Consider the following 24,711-nt stretch of genomic DNA (forward strand, 5'->3'; position numbering starts at 1 on the left):
ATTTATATATATATGTGTGTGTATATATAACATACAGCTTTCTTAACAGATTCTGGGAGAGATGGTCATGATAACTTAAGGTTTTGACTAGTGCTTTGCATCCTTCATTGCAGACACACACACACACACACAAATGACACACACTCACACAAACAACATACACGCACACATACACACACACACACACACACACACACACACACACACACACACACACACACACACACACACACACACACACACACACACACTCTGCAGGACATTAAAACCAACCTACACTTAAATTATCATCCTCTCTTTTTGCATCAGTATTCCCAAACATCTGTGTAAACAGCTGAGGTAGAATCCTTGCAAGGTGTTGGGAGTGACTCTGCTCGTGTTGTCAGTAAGGTGATTGACACAAATTACTCTGGGCTCCATCCCAGTGATTGGACATGCAAGAAGGAAAAGGGGACTAAGATCACGACAAAAATATGATGGGAATCTTCTCTAATCAGTTTGAAGAGAAAAGGGTAGAAAAAAAGATGATCATGAGACTTGGGGAGGCAAACAGTGCTCACTTTACTCCTGTGGCTGATACTAAGACCGTCAGTACTCTACCATAACAAAAAATAAAAATGATTCTTTAAAAATACCTGCTTTAGAAAAATTTCCGTCACAAAGGCTTAAATGCATGACAGAACCGCCCCGAAAGAAAATTCAAGTAAAATTAGTGAAACAAAGGACATCATTTGTAAACAAAAAAAAAAGATACAACTGGGGGAGGTCTCCTAACACTAGACTGCCACCGTTTATACAAAGCACAACCTTTTACCATTAAAACTATAAATCGCAACATGAATAAATATAACTATCAATTTGAACAGTGTGTGAATTAGATTAGCCTCATCAATGACAGCGCAGAACATCGACTAAGAACAACATGAAACGCTATTTTAAGGTGCTGAGTGCATTCTCTCAGCTCTGCTTTTGACTGAATGCTTTCTGCGACAGCAACATCTACGAAGTCCCGGTTCTCAACAGGCCTCGTGCAGGAGCTGAATACACACACTCAGTGGCGATGCTTTATACCAGTGCTCTCCCTGATTAAGAGATAAACTGTAGGTTTCACAAAGATGAAGATAATTCGGATGCTTGATGGTTATTCATGTGCAACTGTAGGGCAGCAAAGTCTTATTGCAATAGGTAATGAGCATCTGCCATGAGAGTAATAAAATATATATTTAAAAAACTGATTTTCACCACAACTCTTCACTTTTGGCTTGGGTAGTGTTTGCTACATACACTGTACATCAAGAAAAAAAAAACACGTCTTAAAGACACGTTTCTGTCTTTATAAATATGACACTATGTTACTGACTGAAACCGTTACATGGCAACAATCTATTTTAAACTCAGTAAAGAAAGAGTCGGTGAAAAACAGCAGATGTGTTTCAAGTGTGAAACTAAGCAGACACTTTCTAATCCAATGATGATAAGAGTACTACTTGAGTGCATAAATTTAAGATAAACGGTCTCAGCAGGGTGAATAAACAGCTAAACAATTCCTGATTTGCAGAACAACTTCGTCAAACTAAAGACTTTAAAGACCTTTCAAAGCTTAGCACCATGGCTGTTTTGTTATTCACAAAAAAAGTCTAAAAAGAACAAATATTAACAATGTGTGAAGTGTTAAATGTAAGATAAAACACACAAATAAAGGTTTGGGTGAATGTATGGCTCAAAAACTGACTTCACCACTGCACAGATGGGGTAATAATATTCCCATCACTGGACGATGGAGCAATCATGGGTACAAGTGTACTACAGACAGACACACCATGATTCAAACAGATAAGGCTTGACGTGTGTATCAAAGAAATTCTGTTGGTGTCATCCATACTGATCCAGGAACCCACCCCCCCGGTTTAAATGTCCTGCTGTCATGACCACCAAATCACTTTCTCCACAATATTAACCGCAGTGCCAACTGTACATCTGAACTCTTCACAGGCAGAAGTACCTTGTGAACACATATCAGGCAAGAATCTCCTCAAAAGTTATGCATTTTCTGTGCAGGTTCTCCTCTTCTTTTAACTCTACTCCAATCCATAAGATGTCCAAGTATCACCTCTGAACCGCCAAATATTCCTGATCTGTCTCATAGTGGCTAAATCCCCTGCTGTGCGGACTGCCCACGGCCTCCCCAAGCCCAATCCAGTGCCACCTTAATTTAAGGCTTACTAGTAAACAGGATCCTCTCCTTTTCATACGAGGGATGTCTCAGTTGAGGAAACGGCGACAGCGCCGGGCCCCACAGTTACAGCCGAGTTTGTTGCTGGCATCCTCAATGGGGAACTTGTAGTCATAGGTGAGCTCCTCCCCTCTATAGATCTTGCGAAGAGCGAAGATGACGATGTGCTTCCGGCCTTCCACATTGATCACTCGTGAGTAGCAGTTGGGTTCACAGGAGTGGTTGATGAATCTCGCTGCGTTGCCATGCATGGTTGCATCCACCACATCAAAGTCATCAATTCGGAACATGTAACAGCCAATGCCCTGTGAAGGCAAAAATGAAACCGACTGATACATCCTCTAACCTTTCTCAACTGCAACCCTCAATTTTTGACCTACATTAGAATCAAACTGATCAAAGAAATGGAAACTGGACCAACCTTGCCGTCGTAGTACTTCTCCCTTTTGTCAGTGAGCACTGAGCGAATGACGATGCCTGCGTATTCAATAACCATCTCCCCTGCTTCAATGTTCCTCTTGCAGAAAAGACCACGTCCGTGGATAGCAGACCTGCAAGACATGCACAAAAGGTCAGAGCTGCTTAGGTCAGACAAGTCAATTTGCTGGAGCGCTCAAGTCACCAACAGTACTGATGCGTCAATGGCGCCATGGAGTGCAGGTGGTGCAGGTGCAGGCTAATTCCTGGATGTGAATTTTCCACAATTCTTTGCTATTTAATGTGGAAAATAAACTCAAACATGTAGTCACAACACAACATATTGAGTATTCAATTGAGACTTCTGGGCAAACTGACGCACTTGTAGGAAACTGCTGTTGGAATTGGTCATGCTGTCTCAACAATGAAACTGCTACATCAGACATGCCAGAGGCATGTGATAACCAACTTAATCACGCTGTTTCCATTAGTTTGTAAACAAGGCTGATGCAACTGTGACGCATGTGCACTAGTTCGGTCAGCTCTCCTTTGTTTGAGTGTGTCATCTGTTAGTAGACGCCTTGGTCTGACTATCGATATTGCCACACAGCCAACAAATATTTTTGCAGCACATTTCTTCCACTACTACAACTACAACTCTTCTCCAAATTGTTTTCATCAGAGATGTGGATAGCGGGCCAGAAGTTCACTCATCAGTTCTTGCAGGAGTTGCACGTTTGACAAACTGTCATAAATCTTAAATGCACCACCACCAAATTTCTTATGCACCATATACGTCAGTCAGGCAATTGCTGGCTTTTACCCTGAAGAAAGCAAGATGTGCTAAAACCACAGGCTTCCAGACAGACGTGACTGCAGAGTCACAGCCTTCGCAAAGCATTTCTTCAGAAAATTAAAAACATGCTTTGCAATTTCCTTGTTTCCACCCAATATGTTCTGAGCACTCAAGACGAGAACCCAATGAAAATATTTATGTCAGCATTACATAGAATTTGCAAATGTCGTTCTGTGCTGACCTGTACACGCCTACAGCCTCCTTGGATGTCCTCTCCAGATGTCGGAAGCGCATGGCCATGGGCAATTCCAAACTAGTAGCCCGTCTAAGAGAAAGAGCAGAAGGTAAATCACCAAAAACATCCTTTTATCTAAAAGGCTACCATTCAAATTTCAACACCAAACTGGACAAAAAATATCAGAAATAAAATGTATTTCAAAACTGTTGAGAGAAATTTCTCTTTTTAGAATGAAAGTGCTTTTGAAAGTAGTAAGACTACATTTTAACTCAGGAAAAATCTACAACCGCATGAAGCCTCACCTTGTGGACTTCAAAAGAACCTCATCTTCCTCATCATCGTAAGGCCCAATGTCAGGAAGCTGTCTATGCTGAGAAGCCAGGAAATTAAACATGTCAAATGTGGACTTCCTGTTGAGAGAAAAGAGAAAATGATATCAGGTCTAGATGGGTTGATACATCAATCAACTCATTCAGTCTCTGTAACTGGCACTCTTATTTTCATTCAAATTTTAAAAAAAGGATGAGAGAACAGATTCAATGAAGACTCAAGATCAATAAGCAGAACTGATGGAGAATCAGAACAGATCAAAATCATTTGAATGATCTTGACTGATTTCTTGCACTTTCTGTGCAGTTATCAAGGAACACACTAGTGTTTTTAACACACTGCAGATGTTAGCCAGCACAAGTTGATCAGTTTATGGATCACAGCTGTGAGTTTGTTTGTTAACAGTCATCGGGCTACATACCTAAGGTACAGCTCAGAGCGTGCACAGCCAGTGGGATTGACAGGGAGGTCGTCCTCCTGGCTGAACTGTTTAAAGAAACGGAAGATATGGCGTTGACAACGATGGGCCCCTTGAAGTTGTTCCAGCAAGAACACCACTGCATCGTGGACCAGACCCAGCATATGTGCACCAGTCATCCTATGGAAGGTCAGAGGTCTCAACCTTGCAAGTGCTCGAGCCTCCTGCACCCCATCTATCACTGCTTTCCATGCCACTGAAGGGACAGTTGAGAATAAAGTGAATACAAGGAGCAAAAAAGGTACAAAATATCATGAAAGACATTTTATTATTTTGTGAACATGTCAGGTAATTTGAAGGGGAAATATTTTACACAATATTAGCCGTACCCTCAATACTGTCTGCCTCCACACTGAAACCATCATCGCTGGTTATCTCAAATCTCAAGTGTGGCTGGTCTCTGTTGGTTGGACATTCCTCGTCCTCGTCGGACGGTGGTGGTTCTTCATCTGAGGCAGACGCAGCACCTAACAAAACACAATTTATACATTCAGTCTTGCATGTTGAAGCCACAATATTATCAAAGTTCAAGAGGAATGTTAAGTCCCACACTTCATACCGTACGTGGAAGACTTTGTTTAACTCAATTATATTTCCAACTCACAGAAATAATAAAATTACAGCACACATTTAAACTCAATAATACCAGAGTATTTCTTCCAGTCAGTCAGAGCGCTGTGTCCCACTGGTTCCCAAGCCTGCTGTTTGCCTTGTTCGCCTCGAGACATACAATCCCAAGGCTCTGATCTGGGGAAGATAAGAGTGCAAAAGATTTTCAAAAAAAAATTCAAAACAAACATTTTCCACTGCTAGCCAAATGCACACAATGAATATGTTTACAAGCACAAAATGTTCTGGTTTTTGGCCTTACTCCAAAAAAGTGTATATCTGCTATATTCCTACTAACACTCAAGCCATTTTGTTCTAACAAATCCAAAAATATCACATTCATAAAACAAGTGAAATTGAAATCAATCAAAAAACAGCAGATGGAAAAAAAAAAAAAAATGAATAACTTGGATGCAAATAAACTAGCTTAATTTGCTACACCTCTGACAACCCTTACTACTGTATATATTAACTCAAGGGTTTCATTTTTTTTTTTAATTTCTCAATGTCACACGAGCAGGTTTCATCGAATATTAGAGTGGCAATAATTAGTTGATTAATCTATGAGTTGAGTTGAGTCTGTGAAGACCTTTACCATGTGTGTCACATGTAAAAATAAGTGGCAGGATACATCACTAGAATCCCTCGAACATGCCACTGCTGTGTGTTGCTGTGTGTGAGCTGCGCTGCTCACAGGGCTGTGTGGCTGCTCTAACTGAAAGGAAAAGCAAGAGGCTTGGTGATGCACACACGCTGCTCAGGTAGGCAGTGTGTCCCCCAGTGTGCTTTTCTTTGTAAATTGATAATTAAAAAAAAAAAAAAAAAAAATCATTAGTTGCAGCTCTATTGAAGAAAAGTAGAATCTTACCCTGTGCTGTCAGAATCACTTATATGCTCCTCCTTTAACTCGTCCAGGTTCAGGACTCCTTTCACTGTTGGGGTCTTGATGCGGACTCCTGAAGCCCTGCTGGAGATGCTTTGAAAGGTAGGTCTGCGGCGCTCCTCTTCCTCGCTGATGGGCTCTGGCTGTAGGAAGTCAACTTTAGATTTCTTTGTGACTATACGGTCTGAAAGCGAAGACACTCTCTTCATGCGGACGTGGGTGCGAGGGCGCGGTGCAGGAGCTGGTTCTGGTGTTGGTGATGGAGACTGAGGCTGCACTGGAGGTTCTGGTTCAATTAATAGGCCAGGTGGCAAAACCAATGAGGAAGGGCTTAGTGTTCGAAGCCCGCTCCACTTGGGGGTGTAGTTGCTTGCCATTGCTTGATTGATAATTGCTTGAGCACTTTCAGCAGGAGTCATAGGAGGATTCTCAGCTGACAGAGGAGGCTGCCCGGAGGGCTTGGAGGACTTGGATTTTTTGGATGCACTTGAGTCCTTCTTTTTCTTTGTTTTTTTCGACTCTGAAACAGTTTCATCTTTTGATGTTTTTGTATTTTTGCGTGATTTCTTCACATTAACTGATGCCACTGCACCGTTGCTATTGTGAGTCAGCAGCTGTGTAATTGTGGTTGGATTCTGAACTGCAGGTGTAACCGACGGCGGCGCTGCTGTTGCAATGTTGGCCACAGGGGGTGGAGCAGTCATATTACCGGCTGCTGCCAGTGTGGCCGACAGTGCATTGCTTTGCAAAAGGCTGGCAATCTGGGTGACACAGTTGTAAGAGGGGGAGTTGGGAGTGGGCAACTGGAAAGTGTTACTTTCTGGGTTCTTCACAAAGATCTGCCCGAGGCGGTTCACCAGCAGGACGTGCGGTGTAGGGTCCACATTCGGACCTCCCACCTCCTTCACAGTAAGAATAGCATGTCCAGGTAAAGCCTGGGGAACCACTTGCTGTTGAGGTTCTAAAGCTGGCCTGGGTGTAGAAAAGTTGATGGAGATTGTGTGGCCAGATGTGGCTTCCTTCTGCACTGATGAAGAGTTGTAACCATTTAAGATGACAGGGGCTGAGGTGGTTTGGACTGCTGGTGCAGCCGTACACTGCATCGACGGTCCACAAAGAGACGATATTGAGGCAGAGGAAGAAACGATGGTGAGAGCCGTAGAGCCCAATGGCTGTGTTTGTGTGGAGTAGATGGGCAGAGTGACAGTTCCACAAGTTCCTGCTGGGAGACAAGTACCTGACGTAGCTGACAGCACTGGATCATTTTGAGGGGCAACATTTAGCACTGTTTGTGTCACATCTCCAACAGGACTGAGGGTGGTTAGTTTAGTAGACAGAGACTCCTGTGATGGGAAGTTTGTTGACTCTTGAGAGGATGTCACTGGCTGAAGCGTGATACTTGTTAGAGGAGGCTGACTGAAACCTGGTAAACAGGAATACATCTGCAGAGAGTCTACAAGGCCTTGAGAGGGGTTTTGTACATCTGTAGACATTAAAGGGGAGGGCTGAAAAAGATCCAGCAGGGTACCCTGACTGTTATCAGCAGAATTTGCCAATGAGGGTTCCACTGTATTAGCTGTTAAGTTGTTCACTAACACAGTAGAGCCCTCAGTTGATGATACAAAGTGACTGCTGGCAGGCTCTGAGTTTAGGGGTTTACAAGCTTCAGACTGCTGGGTCTCAAGCGGTGTACCTTCCAGCAAGGGAACCATCTCTGTTAAATGTGTACCAGTGTCACATCTCTCGAGAACGAGAGGTGTTCCAGAGGCAAATCCTAAACTAGAACCCTGGAATAAGTCCTCTGAATATGAAGTCTCAGGCACCTTTGTGAGTAAATTAGGCAGAGCATCATGAACTGGAGTAGGAAGCACGGTCTCCTGGTATACTAAAGGAGTGTCAGAGCTTTGCTCTTTGACTGGAGGGTTTCTGGAAATGTTGTGAGAAACAAATCCCATGGTGTCCTCATTTGACTGACTGGCATCATAGGATTTAGGTGGATCATGTGGTGAACTATCTGTCTGTCTTTTGCTGGCAACTGAAATGGTGAATGATGAAGAATCTGTGTGCTTATCCTTGGATGGTGCTTCGGGGAACAGACTCTGAACAGCCTGTGTTCCGACTGCAGTTTCTGAATCACAAACATTTTTATTATTTAGGTTTTTGGCTTGGCCAGAACCCCCAACTTTCTGAGCATCGTCATTGGTCGCCATACTTGCATCACTTTCTGTACCGTCATCTACACCATCCAGTTGAGCCATAGGCCGGGAGGAAGGGGAGGAGGGAGACTTGGAATGGTCTTTTGATCCAGGACAGTTGACTATCGTCCGTGAGAAGTCAAAATAGTGCTCCATATCATCATCGGAGGAGGAGCTGCCAAGGTCATCTCTTGCTGAGGCAGCAGACCGTGGCAGGTTGGCAACAAGAGTCTTCCTCTTGTGTCCATCATGGGCTCTTCCCCAAAATTCCTCCTGATCATCACCTTCCACCACTATTTGCCCCCCACAGTTCATTGCCACGCCTTCATTCAGGAGTGTCTCTTCGATCTCCAGTTCTGTCCTCATCTCTTGGCTGAGACTCATGCTGGGATCCTTGTGGAATGAACTGTAGGGAAATTCTTCCTCACCCTTCTGTTGGTCTAAGTCCCCCTGTGGTGATGTACCATTTGCTGGAGAGACATCCTCGGGTTCCGGTGAAGCTAAGAAGTTGTGCGGCACCTCGACTGAGTCTGACTGGCTTAAATCAAAAGACAAGCGAGATCTGGGTAGATGTTGTATGGATGGGGAGAAAGACAGACTTGGGGAGGGAAAGCCACCCGCACTGTCCTGCCAGGTAGACTGGGGAAAGAAGGATGAGGTACAATGGGTCATTGTATTCCCAGGGCATCGGACTGAGGAAGCACTTCTACCCCCGACTGGGCGGGATGATGGAGAATTTATCAGGTTGTCTGTAGCACCAAGTGGGAACAGTGGGGAGGTAGGATGGGAAGATTTTCCAGCACGGAGGGTGATTGGTCCAGCCAGAGGGCTCAGAGGAGGAGGGGACATGTGGCTTCGGGGGCCTGTTGTCTGCGAGTGTGGGCTGTGGCGACGAACCCGTCGAGTCTCCTCCAGATCACTTATGGTCAATATGTGGTGAGGTTTCAGCTGAGTTAGTCCTAAGGATAAATCAGAATTATTAATCTGCGGCTTGAGATCTGTGCGATTTTCATTGTATCAACATATTTTTTTGTTAGTGAATTTAATATATATGTATATTTTACCATTTTTACCTGGGGATGGCAGAGGTCGGGACATTCCTCCAGCTGGTCTTCTGGTTTGGGGATAGCTGGGAATCTTTGGCCTTGCACCATGATCTGACTTGAGGGGAGGTCCTGGGACAAAGGTTTCCTCTGCTGGGGGTTGGTGTTCTGTTATATCAGTCTCTTGGGCTTCAGACTCTGAAGATTCATAAAAAACAGTTTTTGAAACGATTAGTGTCTTTAGCTATCATTTACAGCAACTCACTTCCAAATACACTGCAGTCTTTTAATAGTAAAACACGCACCAGGCTGTGGACAGGGGCTGTGAGCAATGGTGTGATTGTCTCCTTGATCTGGCATCTCCTCAACAGGCTTCTCAGGGACAACAGGACGGACCTCCCGGACTGTACATGTATATTTGCACCGACGCAATGGATTAACTGTACTCCAGTACCAACGAGAGCACCTTAGGAGGGAAAAGTTTTAAAAGTGCGTTTCATTCCATGTTGCAAATGTGACTTATTTATATAATTACATTTGAAAAGATAAAATGCTACTTACTGAAAACCCACAGGACACAGTTTTCCCTTGCTAGCTGAAAGTTCTGTCAGGACACCCAGTCTATCTATCTGTAAGGAGCCTGTGTAGTGACAATTATTAGTTAAACCATAAGGTCATACTAGTAAATTCCATGCTGTGAAATAGGAAACCAGCTAAAAGAGAAGTGCTTACCAATCATCACGTTGATTAATTCTGGTTCCAGTCCAGTCAAGAACTTTCTGCGGAGGCTGATGCCCTCAAAATCCACATACACCCTGCGGTTTACCTCAAACTCTTGACCAGTTATCATCTGTACAACAAAGGAAAACAAGTAATAATTAAGTCCAGAATCAAACCGTAAACCTTTTAACTGATAAGAGACAAGTTAGAGGACTTACCCTGCCACTGATGAGATGCCTGTGTTTGTAGCAGTAGACCTTCTTGTCATCCTGGAATACGCAGTGACGGGAGCGGGCACACATGAAGTGGTAGTTGCTTTGACAAGAGGTCAGGCAGCAGCCCACTGTGGCACCCGTCTGATTGCAGCGTTCACACCGCTGAGAGGGGTTTTGGATTGATGGGAGCAAAGGATAAAATGCAGAGAGTCAGAGCAATAAAAGAACATCAATCAATTATAGGAATGTGCATTTGTTTACAAGTAGAGCATGACTGGTCTATTGTTATGAGATTTTTTGTTCCACTCAAATATCAATGTTAAGTTTGCAAGTTTGCAAGTGCTATTTTTATTGAACTAACTGGTAAATCAATTTATAAAAAACGATGAACAACTAACCATGAGGCGGCCCCTTGTGACAGCACTGTGTACATGTAGCAGAGAGCCATTGTCCTCTTCAAACACCTCTGCTGACCACAGACAGCAGTTGACGTGTGCCCACTCATTTTGGCCCAAGTACAGCAACCTGCCTGCTTCCTGTGGAACAATATCACAGAGGAACTCTTGAGTAACCAACCAATGGCATATGCACAGTATTTATAGGCAGTTTACCCTTGAAGTTAGGTATTCAGAATGTACCATGAACATGCTGAAAGCATTACTTACATTAGGTTTGAGGTCTCCATATTTTTGGCACAAAGAGCACTGTCTCTCATCATCCTTTGACCATCCAGTGTCTAAATCAGCTTTTGAAAGCCGGCCCCGTTTCCCTATGCACATGTACAAAAGCAAATACTTCAAACTTTGCCCAAGATCTTAAAAAAATGAGTTGCCAATTTTATTATCATCTCTCCTGACAGCAATACCTTTGAATTTGAGCCTGACGGCCCTGCTGGTTTTGAAGTGGTTCCGGCTAGTTGGCTCCCCGGACATCGGAGAAACTGCCTCTTCTTCCTTTACATCCAAGTTTTGTACATTGTCCTCCTGCAGGAGCCCCAGCGGAGCCATGGACGAGAGCTCCTCCCTCTCATGCCACTGGGCGTAAACATGCTCCGTTGTAGGAGGATGAACAGCATTGGACAGCATCCCCCTATTCAAGAGTGGAAAAAATACATTTCTTTTCATGCCACGGAAAAACAGAACAATGGCTGTAACTTTCATACATGTATGCAAGTAGTTATGCAGTACACCAAATAAAAAAACCATAACTATGATGAGGGACTATCTCCATGTATATGAAGAGCAATTCAGTGTCCACTTATATACAGACCAGTAAATGGAAACCATTACTCACATGGGCAAGTCTTTGGTACAAGGATTCCACACCTTTGGGTCTTGGCTGTTGAACCAATTAAATACCTCCTCCAGGAGCTAAAGAGAAAAATCATAGGAGTCAATTATAAATGAAGACTTACTTACATTTCTAAAACTATTACACAGACTTCACTTGTAAGCTCTGCACTTTTTTTGTGTCTGCACAGCACCTTTAAGTAGTATGAGCGTGCCAGGGCAGTGGGTCTCTGCTCCTCTGGAAGATCCTCCTCTTGCTCAAGCCTCTTTCGCACCACCTGAACCACATCTTCATGGAACATTTTCTATTTAAAAAAACCAAAAACAAACAGTTTTCAGACATATATCCCAAGCAAACTGGCATTTTCTGTTCTCTCATCTTAGTCTAAGTATCTAAAAAGCATCTCTCAATCATTAATTAAATTTGGAAGACAATATCCGTAAAGCCACTGACATTTTTTCCACTCCACACATGCACAACAGTGGATAAATATTAAAGTTCTCAACAGTTCAGACAATGAATAAGAGGTTGTGTGCTCACCAATGTGGTATAAAGGCCTTTGTCAAACTTCTTGCCAACAGCTCGGAGGTCACAGGCTGGCTGTCCTTCTATTCCACTGTCAGGATCAACCAGCTTCTCACACTGCAGCGGCAACCAAATGCAACATCAGTACTAACACAGACGCCAAAAATTCCAGTGGACGGTAACACAGCCGAGTCACTGCGTTTAATGAAATTTAAGTTTTCCAAACACTCTAACACAAGCACATCATGTGTCTTTTATTTGTCATATGGTACATTTGGTTTATAAAATAAAAAGGTTAGTCTCCTACCTGTGAGCAGGTAACAAGGTGCTGGGTGAGAGTGGAGGAAAGCAAGCAAGCCAGCACCTTTTCCACCCCCGCCCTGAGCTCAATGTAGAGCAGCTCTCTCCAAGCACTGGGCTGGGTCACACTGCATGGCCGACAAGAATACACGACACTCTCGGGCAAGCTGGACAGGATCTCATACAGCTCATCTGAAATCATGTTACAGGAATTTAGCAACAGAGGTTTAGCGGGATGTATTCTTAACCCAAATCTGAGAACTGCCACGGCTTCACCAGTTTTAATGCGCACGAAGCTTTGATGCCATTGCTTACTACAAAAAGATAAACAATAAAAATTACCTGTTAGATCCTCACACTTGGCATGCACCCAATGGTTACAGGTGCCACACTGCATCATTTGACTGTCATAGTCATTGTCCTCATAGCACTTGAAGCAGATTGGACAGTAGTTACCTTATGAAGGAAAAAGGCATTCAGAAGATTAGCCTCAACATAGATCAGTCATGTCGGTAGATAATAAAAGAGCTAACAGAGCAACAAATGTACTCAAGGTTTGATCCTCACCCAGTTCATAGAGTTTTGAACAATCTGGACAGAGTCCTTTGTCGTGGTTCCAGTCAGTGTCCCAACTCTTCCCCGGTGTGACACCACAACTTTTACACCTGATGCACGTCATACACACCTGCACAGAAACATCATATTAGGGCCAGCAATCAATGTCGTCCAACATCAGAATCTTTAGAGTGAACAGAGATGTCTTTGTGTTTTTAAGAAACATGAACTTACCCAAGTTTTCCTCTTCTTGTTTTGTTTTGGATAGTTGGGTCCAAGACAGGAAAAGTGGTAACAGTTCTGACATCGTTCACACTCCAACAACGGCTGAGAGAGGCATGGAAATGCAATGTTTAATGGCTCATTAATGCTGAGAAGTAAAACTGAGAAAAACAAGACAAATCAGCAGGCTGTACCTTCGACTGCTTGTTTTTCCTGCCGCATACATGGCAAAACTTGCAGCGCCGACAGCACCAGTTTTCCTTGTTCTCCTCAGAGGGGCGCTCCGCTGGTTCAAGGCAAAACTGGTGGAAAGGCTCACAGCATACTTGGCAATACAGCATCTGCAAAAAGAAATTCAGAAAACAAAAAGACTTTTGAATTTCAAAATCCGAAACATGACGAGATTCATTTTTTTTCCCAACTGAATCATTTGAATTTTGAATCAACACACCTGTAAGAACCTTGTCCGACCCTATTTCTATTAAAATAGAGCAAAATGCATTAAGCAGTTACCTCGTGTTGTCCTTTACTGGCACAAAGGAAGCAGACATACGGTGGCATGAGTGGCGCAGAGGTTAATATACTTAAACCACCCATATTCCAGACATTCTCCAATGTGCAGTCCTCCTGAAAACAGAGACGACGTGGACACAACAGTGTTAACAGCTGAGAAAAGAGCAGTTACCTGCATAATACTATGTCTGCCGACCAGTATCATGAGGAAAATTACACAGATATATACTGGATAATATTTTACATTATAGTGGTGTTTCAGCTGTGAGGAGTGGGTTTATATTTGAAGTTCTGAGGGAAGCTGATAAGCTCAGCTATATGTTATTTATATTTCACTGTTGTGCATATTAAAATTTTGTTTTCAGTTTAAAATGAGTCATTGAAGTTATCAGCTCAATCAGTGCATTCATTTTGTAATTGAGAGGTAAACTGTGACCTCTAGTGGACAAAAACAATAATGTTATGTCATTTACTACAGCTTTAATTAGATTTGTGTGGGACTTTGTTATAGCACTCAGAGATTATTACACTTTCTGGGGAATTAATTATGTTTGAAGAAAACAAATAACTTAAAATGTCTAACCCCAGCCATCAGCATCACATAGCTGTGTTTCTTTTCAGAATGGGTGGCATCAAACATGAATTCTACTGCTGTGGATGTCATCAGATAAGAAGTGTGTTCATATGAAAATACATTAAATGTACTGTAAGAGGTGACCTACCTTGAAGTCAACCCTGATTTTGTGAGTAGGTTTAGAACACTCAACATCTCTCTGCTCAAATCCATGGGCCAGGGCAGCCAGGACACTGGGAGGAGTCTGCTCCAAAGGACCCTGAGAGACAACCAGAACATGAATGGATGCACTGTAAGTGCTAATGTGAATTTGCTTCTAACTACACATTCTGACAGACATCACAGGCACCCTGTGTACACACGACGCATCTGCAGACCGCAATTAAGGGCATGAATAGTGGACCCAGTATGTGAGGACTTCTGTCAAAGCTGCTGCTTTGTCTGAGACAATTAACAACAGTAACCTGGAAGTCCCCTGTAGATACATACAGCACAGGTTTCAATTTATAGTTCACCCATCAATGGCACCAAGGCAACACTTTGTATTCTGATCGTGGTCATCAGAGGGTTGTGGGAGAAAACACAAACACATGACCAAAGTTCTTGTGATCCCAACATGCCACTCTGTAGCTGCTGTATCCCTGACGTCTGCTAACATTTTAGAGGAAGTGCAAGGAGGGCAGGAGAGCTGGACACGAGGTGCATGATGGATACACCACGGAGATTTGTCTGACCAGTCACTGTGTCTGAATTTGCATAATCACAACTCATCCTCAACTCAATGCAAATGACTGTGGAGCGTGACACACCACGCTCGGAAAGATTAGATCAAACAGGGCTGTGCTGAAAAAATACAAATTCAGTTCCTACATTGCAACATACGTTAGTGCAAAGCTTAGCTATAATATGGGAAAGTTTGTGACCCGGCCGCCATGTTGTGAACGGACGAGCTAAAACCATGCACCACCCAGCTTGCAGGGCATCACGCACCAGGCCAAGCTGTCAGCGGCGCAGGTGCATTCAGATGCGTCCTCATCGGATTCTGTGTGTCTGTATCATGAGATGAAGAGTGGCTGAACAAGAACTAGAAGTACTGGCTACCAGCGATGCAGACATTTATTTTGGAAAAATAAAACAGAATGTTTTCAAAAGAAATTGAAAACATGTCCTGAATTTGCAAAAAGGAAAAAGAAGGACTGAGCTGCTCTGCTGAACAATGCCAAAAGCTGGAAAGATACAAGCGACACTGTATTTGGCAAGTTCTCAGAGACAGAACTGGCAGTTTGGTGTCGCAGGATTCTGACAATACGGAACAATTGGGATCCACCAATGCAGTGTGCCAGTACTAACAGCAGATCTTTTCAAAAATGTTGCACAGCTTTGACACTTGCGTGAAACACCATTTCAAACACAAAAAATAGAATACAAGTCACTGATACAAGTCGTGTAGACCACCGACAAAATGACCCACCTTCTCGGGTTTTCGCCGACCAGGTTGTACACGATGTGAGCTGGACTTTCGATGCCTGACTTCATCATCTGATGTGTCTCCAAGGAATCCATCCAGTGACACAAAGTCTTAAGAGGATAGGAAAAAACAGCATATATCAGAAAGGAGGCACATCACAAGGCTTGATACTCTTTCTAGCAAAAAAAACCCCCGTACGTTTTAAATTTAAGTTAAGTAAAATGTGTTTACAGACTCCAGCTCTATGTTATATGTAAGCACATACTTCTCATTTGTGGTACTGAGAATAAAAAGACTCAATCATGAATGAAGCATCTGGTTTCTGCATGTTAACTTACCTTCACTGAAGCGGGGTCCAGCACCCCTTCTCCTGGCTGGCGAGGCAGAGCTTTGGACAGTTTTGTCATCTAGATCGGAGTCGTAGTCCACCAGGTCAAAGTAGACGCGGGGTTTCACAACACGCTTTGGCTGCTTCCTTACTGATGGACTGTGGCTGTCACCATGGAGACCAGATGGTGAATCCGCAGCGCCCTCGTTCCCTTCGTCATTGCTTGAATGACCGCCACTGAGAGAGGATCGCCGTCGCTTAGAGGGACCTTGAAAAAGGATAAGGGAGGTGACATGTAAGCACTGAATGTTTGTATTACAGCAACATGAATTTTGCGGGCTAAAGTGAAAAATTACCTTTGGGTGCTGTTCTTCCACTTAGTCTGCGTGCTTTTCTCTCTTCAATTTGATCACATCTCTTATAGCTTGTGGTAAAACAAAAATACATAGGTCTCTTAATAATTTTTAAACCCTGTGATGAACTCCATTGCATGTATAGTATAGGTCAACTTACACACAACACTGCCGTTTGGTATTGGGGCCACCGAACTTGGGTTTGTCGAGGCAGTTCATGCACTTGCCGCAATCATCCTCGTGGTTGCAGCCTTTGCACACTCCACATCTCCGAGAGCGATAACCAAACGGCCCGAGTCCTTTCCGTTTCACAAAATTAGACGGCTTCTTGACCTTGGTGACCTTTGCATCAGACAGTCCTGGACTGTCTGATTCAGAGGGAGACCCAACATCTATGAATATTAACATATTGGTTAGTTAAGTAGTTCATTATTCACCTTTCAGGATGCGGTTGCAGTAGCAGACAAGTTGGTGGCAGCAAACACAATCACATGGAAGCACAACAGCTAATGACACATCAAATCTCTGGAACAGTAGGATTTATAGGAAGAAGCAACAAGCCAACAGTGAATTTGAGCACTTAGCCATAATAACTAAATTATCACAGTATTGTGGAGTTCATTTGTTTGCATTCTACTAATAAATGCATCATAACGCAAATACAAACATCAAAATGATGGGCTGATGGACAGACACCTGAAGAGTAGGGATGTAACAATTCATATATTATGCTAATGCATTAATCATACATTTTTTTATTCAATGCAACTAGTTCGACCGCAACCACTGCGGCTGCCATCATCAAGTCATCACATTCAAATCATGAGAAATTCTGTAAGCGTGTCCAAAGAAAGCAAATCCAGATAAGTCTGCTGATCAGTTTCCGCCCACCTTTAGCGATGTCTGACGGGGAAATGCCGATTCTTTCATGGAGAGGCAAGGCGCTAAGCCTGGGAATGTCATCTGGCACCAAGGCTCGAGGCTGCCCCAGCACCACTGACGCAGCACGACACACATGCTTGATACGTGGACCTCCTGCTCTACGGAACTCCTGGCACAGCGGAGAGATGAGCTGTGGCTCCAGAAAAAAAAAGAAGAAGAAAATAAATGGACAGAAGGATAGAAGCAGAGCTGTAGAGCAGCTGGAGTTGACAGGGGGTTAATTTTTTCCAAAAAGTTCCAAGTTTCGACTATAACAGAAGGTTAAATTAACAACAATGAACAATGGTATGACCAGAGACAAGATGCTTAACGGGATCGATGTCTGCCTCGAGCCAATTGATTTGTACACTTACTTGTCCTTGAGGTGGTTCTGTCTTGACTGGAACATCGGCATCAAGCTGAACCCTCTGCTTCCTCCTTTGTCTCTTAGAGGCCACATCTCGAGACCTGGCAGCAGTCGTGCCAGACAACAGCTGCAGGATGAGTGGGCAAAAAATTAAAATCACCCCACATCATTCATTAACAATTGTGTGTCTATGAGTTTCCCTCATCTATGACAGCTCCTATTACACAGAATTTATCTAATAATGAACAATCCAATTCTAAAACGACAGAACAGGTGCTTGTGGTGATTGTGTCCTTACCCGAGATGACTTAAGCTGCTTCTGCTGGTCGATCTTAATGAGCTGGACCTTGGCTTTCCTGAGGAGATTGAACATTCTTTTATTTGCACCGGTGAGGCGCGCTCTTTGTGAAGCTCCCTTCTCCACAGATCCAAGGTAATCGCCTTCACCTGTGCCTGAGTTCTGTTCCGACTGCAGCTCTCCTGCGGATATAAAGTAACGTGCCAATTTCTAGTCCACAATAAGAGCAAATGTTTGTTTTGCATTAACGTCTGATTCTTTTTAATCAGCTTGCTTACCTGAGTGAAGTTGGGCAGCATCTTTCCCCGCTAAATCCCTCTCCTCACCTTGCTGAAACGCAAGGTTCTTAGAGTTTACAGTCCTTACGCGCACACAAACTTTTCTCACCACTCCAGGAGAATCAAGGTCTTCTATCTTGAGCTTGGATTTGTCCTTCTCTGTGCTCGGGCTCCGCTGCCTAAGGCTAATGCTCATGGCCTCATCATCGAGTCCTTCTGCTAAATCGACGGGAGGCTGAGGAGTTTTACTCGTGTTGTCCACCTCTGGTGTGTTCCTGCTTTTGGGAAGTCCCGTGTGCGCCTTCTTCAGCTTTTGATAAATCTTGAGGTGCGACGTCTGTTTGTGAAATTTGGGGAAACTTTTCTTTTTCTGAGATTCCAGTAGGTCAGTAGATTGTTCTGTGGGCTTATCAACTGGTGTAGATAAAAACAGATCCTCACATTTGCTCTCTGGAGTTTTGTCCAGTGTATAAATGTCCTCGCTAGACTCCTCGGGCAGATGCCACTTGAAACTAGAGTTCTTCAGAAGAGACTTCTTCTCAATTTTGCCAGTTTTTCTCTCAGAAAACAGGCTGTCGGCTATGTCAATGCTGTCATCAAGGTCCTGAGCGGAAAACAGATCGACATCCAGTTGCGCTTCACTCAGTATGTCCTCCTCGTTGACTGGCAGGATAGGGGATATTGCTCTGCCTGTTCCATCATCTCGCCTCTTTCCGGGACGCATTTGCAAGCCCAGTTGTAAACCCTTCTTCGGAGAGTTTCTTCGAGGCAGTACCGACATTCCAGCATCGTCCATAAACCTCTGCGGGGTCTTGATCACCCGTGAAGATCTGGCACTTACAACAGGCATAATGAAGTGCTTGATGTTTTTTACAAACTTTGATTTACTCGGCTGGGCATCGACAACATCTGCTTGCCTCCCATCGACTAATGTGTCTGTTTCTTCCTGCTTCAAACTATCTTTCTCGAGCTCTATTTCTATTAGCTTAGAAATTATTTTAGCTTGCGATTTTGGCCTTTTAGATCCAAACAGCTGAAGACTCGACTGTCTCTTTTTGTACTTTTTATGTATACCAATAAGTCTGGAGCTTGGGGCCTGTGTGGGGGTTGCCGGCGGGGTGGAAATGTCATCGTCTCCGTCGATAATTCTCGGACTGTTTTCTGATAACTGAAGTGGAGCGAACTTCCCATCCTTGCCCCTATGCCTGTGTTTCTGACGCTGCCCAATCAAACTTTTACGCCGCTTTTTTACTTTTTTGAGAGATTTCTTTTGTAGGCACTGTGTTTTTGGATCACTTGCTTGACTTTCGAACACTAAAGACTGTTGACTATCTATCTGCTGAATGTCTGTTTCCTCTTTCACTGGTGGCTGTATTTGCTCTTCTTCCACTGACACAAGGTCCTGTTTCGCCTCAGGCTGGGTGCAATCTTTTGCTTCTGACTGAGTTAACTCTGTTTCTAAAAGCTGAATATCTTCCTTCAGCACAGACTCCGTGATTGTAGCTTCAACTGTAGCCAATTCTGTGTTGACAATAATTTCTGGAGAGACAACAGCCTTCTTCCTCTGAACGGGCCTCTGTTTCCCTAATTTATTATTCCTACATCTCCTAGGTTTGCAAGGCACGGGCAAAGGTTTGGCCTCTTTAAGCTGTGGTTCTACCTCATTCTCCACTGTCTGTGTAGAAACTTCACCTGGCACCTGTGGGGGATCGCCAGCAAACTCTGAGGAATCCTTATCAGGAACTTCAGAAGAGTTTATACTGGTCACCTGTGAGGGGTCCTCCTCTAAAACCTGACAGGAGTTTTTAGGAAGACTATGAGAGCTGGAATCTGCAGTTGCGGCCTGAGAAGAACATTCAACCTGCACCTCTGGAGCGTTTTCCTCCCGTGGACTCGTTCTTAACCTCCGTTTCTGAGTGGACACTGGCTTATGACTGACAGATTTTGTCTGTGGTGAATCAAAGCTCGATGTCCTCCTCCTCAGCCTCCTAGCTGGAGTGACTTCAGTATCCTGACATGACGATTTATCCTCATGAACTTCACTTGGATCTTTCAGAACATCGTCTTTCTTTTCAGGCACAGGACTAACTTGCTGAATTAAAAAGGACGGCTTTGAGCTTTTATGTTTACCAGGAGAGGAGACCTTTTTGATCTGAAGAGGGGGGACAACTTTGCCACAATCTGTTTTGGGAATTTCTTGTGGAGACGTTTCATTTGCGTGTTCCACTTCAGCTTCCACCTGTGAAGTGGACTTTTCCTCCGGTGACACATCAGCCTTGTTTTGGGAACACGTCTCATTATTGTCCATGCTTTCACTCTCTTGTGGGGCAGAGTTTTCTGGTGTTTTATCCATCCCCTTTAAACTCTTGTCGACACTGGTGTCACAAAAAGTGGGCTGATCCACTTCACTCACAGTCTTCTCTGTTGCTTTGACAGTGTTTTCTGCACCCTGTTTCAGGCTTCCTCCTTGCTCTAATTTTAAAGTCCAGACAAATTTTTTCAGCTTCTTCTTTCGGGTCGAGTTCTTCCCAATGGCCACATCATATTTTGGGTTTTTGATCTTTTTCAACTTCAAACTTGGGACCCTCATTTCCTCATTTTTCAAAGACAAGCTGTCACTGATTTGTACAGCCGAATGATCAGCGCCAGTGGATGGTGGACCATGGCTTTCTGGCACCATAACATCCTTATTCAGCCTCTTGCTTTGCCTTCTTCTGTCACTTCTCGCTGATGGTTTGGCCTCCAGTGCTCTAGAAACATCTGGCTTCGACTCCACCAGACTGGAATCACTTTTACTCAGACTTTCTGGTTCAGCTGCACTTTCTGAGACTCTTTTAGAGAGTGGGTTAGTGACTCTGTTGCTCCTACGAATCCCTAGTTGATTCACTTCAGGACTTTGCTCTGTCACAATTTCCTTATTCTTTAATTTCTTTGCATTCGTTTTTGGCTCTACAGTCCCACTCTCCTTAACAGTGTCAAACTGACTGGCTGATTTGCTCTCCTTTGATTTTTGGTCATCAACCTCAACTTTGGCGCTAGTCTGGCAGACAGGCTCTGTCTTTGAAGCAGATCTCCCACGCCTTCTTGCAGGTAAAGTCCCCCCTCCCTTGTCTTCTGTGCCATGTTTATCCTCATGTGGTTCAGTTTTTAATTTGACGCGAGCACTTGAAATCTGGTCACCCTGAATGTCCTTGGCTTTAGGCTGATCCTGAATGCCTTTTATCTTCAACTTCTTCTCAGATTTTCTATTAGGCTCCTTTACAGTTTTCATTTTCTTTTTGGCCACCAACTTTATAGTAATCCTTGGTGCTGCTGATGAGGCTCCGCTTTTAGTGGACTGTCGATCCATACTGTTTTTTCCTTTCGAACTTTTCCTGCAATCTTTTGCAGGCTCTGTTTCAGGAGATAAGCCATGTATTTCCTCCAAAGACTTTAGATCTTTTACAGGATCAGGTGGGGTAATAGCTGCCTCCACTGCTGGCGTTTTGAGCGGTAGCTTCTCACTTTGTCGTTTTGATTTTGTGTTGACAGCATCACCTACAAGACAAAACAAACAAAAAAAAATCAATATTATAAAATCCATGGGCTCTCCACTTAATGCAAAAATGGGAAAGCAAAGCTCTATTGTATTATGTTGCATGCTTAATTCAAACCTTAACATGCTGTTCATAAGTTACACCAAACAGGTCAAGTGACGCAGTCTTTACCTTTGGAAGGGTTTTGTCGTGACCATACAGGTCCTTTGGAGCCTTTTCTCTCAGCTTCAAATCCTCTGAAGTCATCTCCCTTGAAAAAATAAAAATAGGTAATTAACGCTTAAAGCGATGTAACACCACTCTGTTGGAGACTGTGAATCCGTCAGCAAAAACAATGACTGCAATGTATGTTTAATTGCATTCATCGGAATTCCAGAGCATGACATTAATTATAGCGACTGCACAGCCTAATTTCTTTGAATGTTTATTATAAAAGGATTCCTGTCCAGCATAATGAAGATTTTCTCAATATACCAATCATGACAACATAATGGTATCTTAGCATACCGGACGAACAGCTATGCCAAATAATAAAAAACAGGTTATTTGGACAAGACTTTAGAGCAATAATATCAATGACACACAATGGACAACTGCTTTCACTTTTCCACATGTAAACCAAATCTTTCCATTCATCTCATGTGAGCTGAAATACTGAACATGAATATGACCTGCATTAGTAACAACCAAAAAATTCTTTTTAGCTGACTGAGAGAATTCACCCTGAACTTTTCATGGTGCGGTGACATGTAAGCTAGTACCACCTCAAGCAAGCTTCGAACTCCACAACCTTCATATGAATCACACTTCAGAAGTTCGCAGAACACCTACACCTCCTACAAAAGCTGCAGGGACAGGTTGGTCTGCGATTACGATTCCCTCCAAGTACTGTACATCTTCCTCATGCTTGCAGCTGTAACCTACAAGTATACAGACGGCTCCACTCTATAGACATTAACGACTACATGTGCTCTATCTTTCCTTTTTAACAATAAGGGTGCAACTGGCTTTGGCACACTTCTGCACCACCATTTAAACCTGCCGTGCTTGGCAACATTAGCTAACATTTAGCCGAAAGCGTTTAGGATCACTTCTGTCTACAGATAAGCTACCTATCTAAAATAACAACTTAGTTACGCGCGTGTTACTATTGCAGTTACCGTAGGCAGACAAGTAAGACCCTATACGATTTGTGTATTCTGTCTTATTTAAAGTAGTTAGGCAGACAAGTATACCCGCATCTGGACAGCGTATGAAAACAGAGCAGTTAGCAGTTAGCCGCTGTGCAGGATACAGAGGGGCTAGTCTTCCCGTTCTTTGTGTTCGCTACTATTAGCTAGCTGCTACTCTGGCCCGATAACGAGCGGGCCATAACGTTTCATGAAATAATTGCGATCCCTGTTTACAAATTGAGCGTACTCACTCATTTGGCTTTCTAAAAATATCTTCTACTCATGTTTTCACCCTCTAATATTTTAACCCACATGAGGCAAAATGAGGGAACACTGTAGATGTAACTTTAACTGTTCTGCTGCTTTTCTCAGGTGGTATTTTGTGTTGCGACTGTTCATTAAATGTCATGGAAAGCTGCACTGTGCTAACGTTAGTTAGCATATGTTAGCTTACCAAGCTTGAAGCTAAAGTTAACGTTAGCCTAGCGAGGGGATGTTGACATTTCTCCATGGCACTAACCAGTCACACTACTGTAGACAGCACTCATTCTTGCACAGTTAACGATCAGACAAAATGTGAGAAGATGAAATAAAGATACTAACTCCTGGGTCGGTTTGGGACCTCACCTCTTCACTCCCACTAGAGCTGTATCCAGCCTGGCCAAGGATCTTGTGGCTCGCCTCTATCCCAAGTAAGCGCAAGTGAGACTGGTCTTCGTTTAACGACAGAACCAGGTTTGCGGGCCTTGGCCCTCCGTTAGTCACATCATCAGCTTCTAAGCCTGACCGTCCGAGTTGCCATCGCTTCTCGGAGCGCAAACGACTGCGTGACGACCAAGGCCGACCGGGGAAACGACCTCTGGCCGTAGCGGTTCCACCTTGGCCTCCTACGGCAGCCGCGGTTGCTGATCCGCATCCCGCCGCCGCCATCATTGCTTCAACAACAACACACACCGACGGCTAGCAGCTCGAGGAGAGACAAGAGGGAAGGCGCGAGATGGGAGGGGGGAGGCGCAATGCTACAAGGGAAAGTGAGTTTTTTTGGGTGAGGCTCCAGACAGGAGAGTGGGTCGACCTCTGGTGGTGGTTGTACGTCTAATCTCCATTCAGAAATTGACACGCATCTCCGGTATCACTCACTCTTTTTGTTTCGGTGAATAAACTACTATATAAAGAAATTCCAGCAGGGCTGTCTCATATTGTTTTTTTTTTTATTGTTCTAATAAATAAATATTGGTGAGCTAAATGCTCCGAGACTTTTCAGGCATATATAGTAATAAATATGTAATAAAGCTCACAATACATCAACACCTCTCAATAACACCACACACAACAGCCTCGAGCTTAATCAAAAAAAAAAAAAAAAAAAATGATGGGATGATGGCATGATGGGAAATGATTTTGACATTTCTCCTGTGTTGTAAAAAAAATGGAATCGACTGGAACAAGAAGATGGCTCTGAAATTACAGGACAATACAATAATAACTGGTTATTATTGTTATTTATATAATTATTGATAAGTAATTATTTGATTGCGCATTAATTAAATCAGTCATAATTAACATCCTGCTGAAGAAATGCAACGCAGAGGCAGATTATTAGGAGAAACTGTACAGTGCATAATTAATACACTGTTCTGATGATTAAATGCATATGATTTAATGACCTGGCTTAACACAATGGAATACAACAAATGACAGTATACATCTTTACTGTCACATGTAAAAGCTACACAAAGAAGAGGAGGAAGCAGAAATATGTAGTGTTGTTAAATAAATTGGCTAAGTAAGTGTTATAAGAGCGATACTGACAAAGACTAGTAAAAACGGGGGGGGGGGGGGCTCTCAGAAATT

The 24,711-nt window shown here is 43.4% G+C and overlaps 1 protein-coding gene across 4 annotated transcripts; it reads right to left on the reverse strand.

Annotated features, from left to right (window-relative positions):
* Positions 1–199: 199 nt before the first annotated feature.
* On the reverse strand, positions 200–23,851 carry kmt2bb (lysine (K)-specific methyltransferase 2Bb). 4 transcript variants are annotated; one of them, XM_070965729.1, is made up of 36 exons: positions 23,485–23,851; positions 21,857–21,935; positions 18,150–21,686; positions 17,872–18,053; positions 17,581–17,700; positions 17,177–17,363; positions 16,446–16,677; positions 16,289–16,356; positions 15,943–16,200; positions 15,608–15,714; positions 14,285–14,395; positions 13,563–13,676; positions 13,244–13,390; positions 13,062–13,154; positions 12,840–12,957; positions 12,615–12,728; positions 12,280–12,464; positions 11,988–12,089; positions 11,641–11,751; positions 11,451–11,527; positions 11,023–11,246; positions 10,823–10,926; positions 10,556–10,693; positions 10,161–10,319; positions 9,955–10,072; positions 9,784–9,862; positions 9,528–9,688; positions 9,244–9,420; positions 5,970–9,138; positions 5,139–5,239; positions 4,822–4,959; positions 4,436–4,688; positions 3,987–4,094; positions 3,688–3,771; positions 2,655–2,784; positions 200–2,538 (listed from the first exon to the last, which is right to left on the reverse strand). In XM_070965729.1, the coding sequence occupies exons 1-36, from the start codon at positions 23,788–23,790 to the stop codon at positions 2,263–2,265; spliced, it is 11,667 nt and encodes a 3,888-aa protein (XP_070821830.1). In that variant the 5' UTR covers positions 23,791–23,851; the 3' UTR covers positions 200–2,262. The 4 variants fall into 4 exon arrangements, with proteins under 4 accessions (XP_070821830.1, XP_070821828.1, XP_070821829.1 ...); XM_070965727.1 differs by having other exon boundaries at positions 17,177–17,357; positions 23,461–23,837; XM_070965728.1 differs by having other exon boundaries at positions 9,253–9,420; positions 23,461–23,837.
* Positions 23,852–24,711: the final 860 nt, after the last annotated feature.

The sequence above is a fragment of the Chaetodon trifascialis genome, chromosome 7 (assembly GCF_039877785.1).
Source record: "Chaetodon trifascialis isolate fChaTrf1 chromosome 7, fChaTrf1.hap1, whole genome shotgun sequence".
In the NCBI taxonomy this organism is placed as follows: Eukaryota; Metazoa; Chordata; class Actinopteri; order Chaetodontiformes; family Chaetodontidae; genus Chaetodon; species Chaetodon trifascialis.